Below are 7,723 nucleotides of genomic sequence, written 5' to 3'. Positions count from 1 at the left end.
CTGGTCTCGAACTTCTGGACTCGTGTGATCCTCCTACCTGGGCCTCCCAAAGTGTTGGGATTACAGGTGTGGAGCCATCACACTGGCCCAGTCCCAGAGCTCAGTACCTCCAACTGTTTTATTTATTTATTTATTTATTTTTCTTTTTTGAGATGGAGTCTCATTCTCCTTCCCAGGCTGGAGTGCAGTGGCGTGATTTCTGCTCACAACCTCTGCCTCCCGGGTTCGAGCAGTTCTCCTGCCTTAGCCTCTCAAGCAGCTGGGATTACAGGCACGTGCCACTGCGCCCGGCTAATTTTTTGTATTTTTATTAGAGATGGGGTTTCATCACGTTGGCCAGGCCGGTCTTGAACTCCTGACCTCAGGTGATCCACCCACCTCGGCCTCCCAAAGTGCTGGGATTACAGGCGTCAGCCACTGTGCCCGGCCGTACAGCTGGTTTCACTGAGAGTTCAGCCATTATCATCTGTGAGGGGGACACGTGGCTGGCTCTGTTGTGTGCTAACTTGGATGGTGAGCAGGGGTTCACTAAGCTCTATAAGGTGTGAAACTCCACGTTTGTGATGGAAGACAAACAGCAAACTTATTTGCTCTAAAACAAAAACGGAATTCCTTGACCAGCGTGCTTCGAAATGATCTCAGATTATTCTGAGGTTAAATTATATAAAGGAATTCTGATGTCATGCCATCCACCTCCTCCAGATGTAAGACTTAGAGATGACTGCTTCCAAGGTAGTATCAACAGAGATCTTTACAAATGACAACGTTAGATTTCACACCCGAATTACGCGTGGAAAGGTGAAACACCAACGCGGCAGGCAGCCTTTCTAAAAAGCTTGCTGTAGGAAAGATAATGACAAAATAGGGACCAGTCCTGGTTTCATCAAGAAGCTATTATGACGTCTGATTTGAAACCATATGTAAATACAGTAATCTGAAGGATTTAGCAAAGATTTATTTATTTTTTTCCCATTTCCAGTCTTTTAAAGTAGACACAGAATTGCTTAGAATAAAGCTGATTTTAAAAGCACACACAAGTTGGGCACAAAGGAGAGGATTAAATTCACCAATGCAGAGTGACAGAGGAAAAGACACTGAGCAGGTGCCTTCAGCAGAAAACTGATCATCCAAGGTGATTACCTAATGATCGGAGTCTTAATTCCTTATACTGCAAAAGCAAGAAGAGTTTAGTGTATGAACTGTACAGCTGTTTATAGCTCTATCTTGGTTTCTGTTGATTATGAACAATTAGTATAGTTATGTATAATCTTTAGTAGACAACCTGCATCCATTTAAATTAAATAATACTTTCTACAATAGTGTGATATATAAGGCCACAATATTTATTTTGGACAAACCCCTTAAAGTAGCGATTTTATTATCAATGTTATTCATTCTTTTGAAATATAAAGTACTTCAACTGAACTAAGGTTGCAGATAATTTTTAAAATACAACATACATCATGACTAGGATATTAAAATTATTTATATTCAGATATTTATATCTAATATCCAATGAAAATTCACTACCAAATTTTTACAATAGATATCAGTCTGACATGCTTATTAATTGATCTCATAGGTATAATTATAGATCAACATGATTTTAGTGTCTGTCGTTTTGTTTTACTAAATTAGGAACACAGCATTTACAGAACAAATAAACACAAGTGACGCGGCCACCCCAGGATCTAACGGCTCTTCAGTGAGCTGCCTTGCAAGCTCAGAAGTAATCCCACTAACGAACCAAGTCAGACTCCAGTTCTTCATCAAAAGGTGCTGGTGGAGGTTGTCAGGCGCCTTCCAATATAGATCCTTAACAGAAAAAGTAATCAGTAGTTAATATATCTTGTGATTCCCAGGAGATTGTGTTCCAGCTGAAACAGGGTAGCTCGCTGTGGTTAGAGCTTATGCAAGGGGACTGGAGATTTTATACCCATTATAAACATGTTGTAATGAATCTATCTATAATCCTTTACTGAGTGTTTTATCAATATGTATTTTGTATTAATTAGAAAACATCAGATTGTATTCTTGCATAGAAGGATCACCAAACTGAAGCACTGTTTCCAGACAGAAAGCTGCTTTGTTCCAACTCAGTGCTGGGGGATGTCACCTACCAGGGCAAGATGGTGTTGCCAGTTCATCGCCACCAGCCTCACCAAGGCCAACCGCTTAAAAATGAAGACCCTGCCTCACGTGGTTTAAGTTTGGTAGTGGGAGAGATGTCCCAAACTAAAGACGCAGGAGTGTCAGAAAAGGCTTCTCGGCAACAGAGAGGCTCGCTGCAGCTGACCAGCGGGCGTCTCTCCAGGAGGGAGGAGGATGGGTCTCCAGGAAGGGGCAGAATCGGAAGCCTGGCTGGCCTGGCCTGTGGGCAGTGGTGGGCTGGGCACTGTGAGCACAGACCTTGCTGCCGCAGCTTTCGGAGCAGATTTTATAGTGCGGTTCTGGAAAGCTGCTGAGGGGTGTGGGTCGCCAGTGGCAGTATCAGGCTCTGAAAACCTGGGCAGGACGGAGGATAGTAAGTAGTTGGGAAGTAGTGGCTGCAGAAATCCATCCTGAAAGGAAGGGCTAAACCTCGTATTTAAAATGAGGATCCTAAGCCTTGCCCCCAGAGTCTGCTTGACAGTTCTGGAAAAGGCTCCAGAGAGCAAACTGCCTCGTGATGCAGTCTGTGGGTCTGACTCCAAAAAGCACTGGCAGAAATAAAGGTGATGGGGGTGGACGTGAGAATGTGTACAAGAGCTAGGAGAAAGCCGTACACGTGGGAGGGCGAGGTGGAGACACGGGCAGCACTCAGGCCCCGGCCAGGAAACTCAGTGGCTTTTATCCCGTTTCCTTCGACCCCAGATGTGAGCCCTCTGGCCCACGGAACCCACCTGCCCCCAGTGGCATTCCAGTCTGTCCAATACACGGCAGCCACAGAACACCGTTTGCACACCAGGACTAGACCCCTCCTCCCCACTGAGAGAGGCTGGGACCAGCCCAAGGACGAGTGGTTTTGGCTTCCCGCTCTGGCTCTTCATCACTGCTGTAGCTAAAGCTCTTGAGAATCCACAGTGGCACCTGCCTGGTCTCTGTTTTCTGCAGAATTAGTTAGTATAAGAAGCCAGAAAAGGTCAGGCATGGCGGTTCACGCCTGTAATCCCAGCACTTTGGAGGCCGAGGTGAGCGATCACTTGAGTTCGAGATCAGCCTGGGCAACATGGCGAAACCCCGTCTCTGCTAAAAATACAAAACTTAACCAGGCGTGTTGGTGGGCACCTGTAATCCCAGCTACTCAGGAGGCTGAGGCAGGAGAGTCGCTTGAACCTGGGAGGCGGAGGTTGCAGTGAGTGGAGATCGCGCCACTGCACTCCAGCCTGGGCAACAAGAGCGAAACTCAAGCCAGAAAAATCGGAGACCGCATTGGTTTCTTTATTGCTGAGAGTTAAGTAGAACAACGGTCTACAGCAGACGGCTGGGGGCGTTCCCACCATGCAGTACTACGCAGAAATGAGACTGCTTTTAACTACACACAGGACAGAGAGGTCAGACATAAGAATCCCTGCTGTGACTCCATTTATATACAGTGAGCGACAGGCAGACGCGTCCATGCCAGACGGCACTACAGGGCGCCTGTGCTCGGGCCTTTTGGGGCTGGTGGTTTCTTGACCTGAACAGTGACTGTGTGGGTGTGTTTGCGAAAATGCGCCAAGCTGTAACTGATGATCTGGACTTCAGGAAATAGTTTACGAATAAATCACCGCGGCCCAGAACTGCCCCACGACATGCCATGACGGGAGTCACAGAGTCACATCACCTACCCCAATCCGATGGCCAGCAAATGAGAGAGCAGCAGAGACGGAAGGAAAACCTTCAGAAATTCCGCAGAGAATATGCCCCCTTTCTTCATGACGCTCGTGTTCCTCATGCTGAGGGTGGCCGTGCGCTTCGGGTGTTTAAAGAGGAACTCCCTGAGGCGGGAAGAAACGTGTCAGCCGATGTGTCCTCTGTCAAGGGGAGCCCCCGTGACACTGAGAACACACTCACTTGGGAGGAATATTTTCCGGCCGACTTGACCAATCCCATATCCAGTCTGAGTTTTTCTTCAAGATGCTTTCCACTTCTTTCCTTCTCTCAATATCATCTTCCTCAGACTAAGAGAAAGTCGATGTTAAATGCAGATTAATGTGCCACGCATGACACCAGAAAGCACCCGCCTCCCACCGGAGCTTCACAACCGCAGGCTCCATTCAAGAGCCCAGAGGCGCGTGTCACGGCCCCGGACTGTGGTCCAAGGGGAGTCCTGGGGCTGGGGGCCTTCCCCGGGCCGCGCCGCACTCCCGACTCCCGGCTCCCGGCTCGCTCGCCGCCTCCGGGGACAGATCACCTCGGGGGAGTCCCACCCAGGGCGTAAATACATCTGGTTCACTGTGAGATGCTGGGGTACTGACAGCAGCAAATGCGGTCCTAGGGAAGTCACGTGACATGAGGGCAAAGATGGTGACTGCAGCACTGGTTATAACAAAAGAAAATGAAAACAGCCAAAAATGGCTCAAAACAGGGACATGACGAAGGAAACGGACACTGGACAGTGAGCAGGTTTACAAGATGCTTCCAGGAAAAGCAGGAGGGAAAAGGCAGAATGTACACATAACCACGGCTGCGGCCAAATCCTCAGAATTATATAACAGCACGAAACATTAAAGAGGATTTTAAATCCGAGAGTCTCAGTGTTGTTCTCTACTTTTTTGCATTTTCAGAATTCTGTACCTGAACATCTAATTCCTTTTAAAACTAAGGGGAAAATTTTGTTTTAAAACAGTGAAAACAGCAATACTCTGTCTCAAAAAAAAGAAATAAAATTGAAAAGGAGAATATAGCTCCCCAAACCCACCAAACATCTGGGTATACCCAAGCTGGATATAGCCCCATGTGCCGAGGAGCAGGTCGCACGCCCTGGGGTGCACCCACACATCCACAGCCAGGGCTCCCGAAATCATGCTGCGCTCTGGAACCCTTGGAGTGGGGCCAGGGGGATGTCCCTGAGAAGGCCTGGGTAACGGACTCCTTGTTTCCTTGGTGAAGGAAGCCTTGAAGGAAGCCTTGAGGGAAGCTAGCACTGAAGGGCCAGCTACTAATCCTGCCTGGAAGGCCATGCTTCCTCACAGCGCTTCCAAAATACAGAACACGGTCTGTCGTTAAAGTTCTCACCATCAACAAACACCCAAGAAAACATTTATCACGCATCTCATCTGCAACAAGGTAAGTAAGGTACTACCAGATATAACTGAGCAAGACAGTACTGATCACTGCCTCGAACCCTATCTGCAGAGTACGAAGGGAGAATGATAGTAAACCAAGGCAATGACCCCACGCACACTTTTTCCTCTAAGACTCCGCTTTCACAACAATGCTGAATGCCGGCATGTAAAGCCCATCAAGTATCTGTTAACATTAGAAAAGTCATCTCAGGCTGGACACGGACTCACACACCTGTAGTCCCAGGATTTTGGGAGGATCACTTGAGCCCTGGAGTTCAAGACCAGCCTGGGCAACACAGGGAGACCCTGCCTCTACAAAAAAACTTTTTTAAAAAAGATGATCTTACACTAAATCACCAGGTTGATCAGCCACGAATGCTGCACTGCTCAGGCACCAGTTAGCTCAGGACTAATGCTAGGAAAGGCACAGGGTGTAATTTCCAGCAGGCAGTGACAGTGTCTGACGAGGAGGACACCTCAGAGTCACAGCCACACTGACCGAATGGCCTCGAATGGCCTCAAATGGCCCCGTGGGTAATGCCTGAGTCCCACACAGCATGCAAGCATTAAAACCCACTCACTGTCCAACCAACAATCACAAGGAAAGACCAGCTAGTAGCTGGCTCACTGCCACCCTTTCCAGTGGTCCCTCCCTCCCTCTCTAGACTGCAGCCACCAGGGAGCCCTTCCTCCTTTCGGGTGTATCCCTGATGGCAGGCAGGGGCAGGAGGCCTCGCTGCGTGTCCCACTCGGCGCCGCCCCCGTTCCGCTGAGTGTCCAGCCCACGTGCTTGTGGATTTTTTTTGTTTTTTTTAAAGACAGGAGACGCCCTTACAGCCTGACTTTTCTCTGAGGTGCTCAATTACATTTTAAACTGTTTCCTGTACAAACAGATCACAAATACTTGTAAGTCGCATTCTTCTTCCAGCTTACCTGTGAGCTGTTTTTCTCTCCAATGCTATGGGTATCTGTTTCAGAAGCTCTGTTAGTATCTTGTGGTGTCTGTGAGCGAGGTGGGCTTGGCAATGTGAATAGAATGAGAAAAACAGAACATCATGTGAACATTCATTCTATCATTAGAAGCTCAAACCCCAAAGGCCTCCAACCGCCTCCGTGATGAGGGGCTCCAGCCAGTATGCGTCTTCCCTTCCACCCAGCACCAGCCAGAGCCAAACCATTCCTTAGCCCTTTCGGCTGAGCCCGACAGGAGTTAGCTAGCCAGTCTTCCAGAGAAGAGGCGGGGGGGAGGCAACTGGCGAGCGGCTGGCTTTGTCACCTGCCGCCTTCACGGTCTGTTGCACAGTTCTCAAGGGCACGCGACCTTTGACCACTCAGCCACTCTACCCTGGAGTCGCTCAGAAGTGCTGCTAACCAGGAACCACTCCTCCTGCGACCACAGCCCTGCTGAGGCACGTGAGTGCGTTTCTCAGAGCGGGGTTCTGGCTGTTCTGCTGCCCACTGGCGACTTGAACATGGCTCCCCACAGACTGAGTCCCAGGACGCTGCATCCCCAAAGAGGACAGCAGGAGCCACTCCCGAACGTGGCCTGAGGGGAACAGCAGCCCCCTCTCCTAGAGGTGGCACTTCCCGCTGTGACTGTCACCCACTGAAGACATCAGCACTGTAACACATACACTTGCTGACGTGCACCTACCTGTCACAGTGAGAACTCTTGGAGCTACTCCGTCCAGACTCATGCTGTGCGTCCAGCAGTATTTTTTCCATGTCACCATTATAAATAGAAACCGAGGCTGGAACGCTGCTCCCGTTCCCATTATTGCTAAAGTGCAATTCCACCCAGGAGCCTGTTGGGGACAAAAAAAGGGGCACAGATGGAATTTTCTACCCACTCTGGAATCTGGTCTTAATATCTAACCAGCCTGCCCTTCCATTTCCAAGAGGTAGCAATGGTGACACACCAGGAACCATCCCTTAACCCCACCTTGAAGACATCCCTCTGCCTACTCGCATGGCAGTGACTGTCTACGCACACACTCCCTGCGTACAGGAAGGAAGCCTCCTGGGGCTGAGACCACGTATCTGTCCATGTCTTGCAGTTTCTTTATACCAAGCAAATGTCCAGTAACTCTGCTGAGTCACCAGAATCCAATTAGAATGTTTTCTTGCAGTGAGCTTTTATAAGAAAAAGGCTATTATTTGGAAAAAGGGGTCTTAAAAAAATAATGTCAACATAAGCTTAAGGGATTTACAGTTTTCTTTAAAAGGTTTGAACTGTATTTTCTGTTTCTTTTAGAGACGGAGTCTCACTTTGTCAGCCAGGCTGGAGTGCAGCGGCACAATGAAGGCTCACTATAATCTCAGACTCCTGGGTTCAAGCCATCTTCTAGCTGACGCCTCCGGAATAGCTGGAACTACAGGCATGTACCACTACTGCTGGCTATTATTTTTAGGAGATGGGGTCTCGCTATGTTGCCCAGGCTGGTCTCGAACTTCTGGGCCCAAGCAATCCTCTC

The 7,723-nt window shown here is 48.7% G+C and overlaps 1 protein-coding gene across 1 annotated transcript; it reads right to left on the bottom strand.

Moving 5' to 3' along the window:
- Window positions 1–933: 933 nt before the first annotated feature.
- On the bottom strand, window positions 934–7,192 carry LOC113223598 (BCL2/adenovirus E1B 19 kDa protein-interacting protein 3). Its single transcript, XM_026453016.2, has 5 exons — window positions 6,904–7,192; window positions 6,183–6,267; window positions 4,036–4,142; window positions 3,810–3,959; window positions 934–1,815 (listed from the first exon to the last, which is right to left on the bottom strand). The coding sequence occupies exons 1-5, from the start codon at window positions 6,972–6,974 to the stop codon at window positions 1,770–1,772; spliced, it is 459 nt and encodes a 152-aa protein (XP_026308801.1). The 5' UTR covers window positions 6,975–7,192; the 3' UTR covers window positions 934–1,769.
- Window positions 7,193–7,723: the final 531 nt, after the last annotated feature.

Source organism: Piliocolobus tephrosceles, unplaced genomic scaffold (genome assembly GCF_002776525.5).
Source record: "Piliocolobus tephrosceles isolate RC106 unplaced genomic scaffold, ASM277652v3 unscaffolded_41887, whole genome shotgun sequence".
NCBI classification, from domain to species: domain Eukaryota; kingdom Metazoa; phylum Chordata; class Mammalia; order Primates; family Cercopithecidae; genus Piliocolobus; species Piliocolobus tephrosceles.
The sequence above is the reverse complement of the archived record's forward strand: the minus strand, read 5'-3'. Positions and strand labels throughout refer to the sequence as shown.

Bases quoted from the DNA above. Each gene is read 5' to 3' on its own strand.
- LOC113223598 (XM_026453016.2), bottom strand. From the start codon at position 6,974: ATGGAAAAAATACTGCTGGACGCACAGCATGAGTCTGGACGGAGTAGC. The intron at 6,268-6,903 runs GTAGGTGCACGT...CACATTGCCAAG, and splicing joins AAGAGTTCTCACTGTGACAG to CCCACCTCGCTCACAGACAC. The intron at 1,816-3,809 runs GTAGGTGATGTG...TTTTCTGTTAAG, and splicing joins TTGCTGGCCATCGGATTGGG to GATCTATATTGGAAGGCGCC.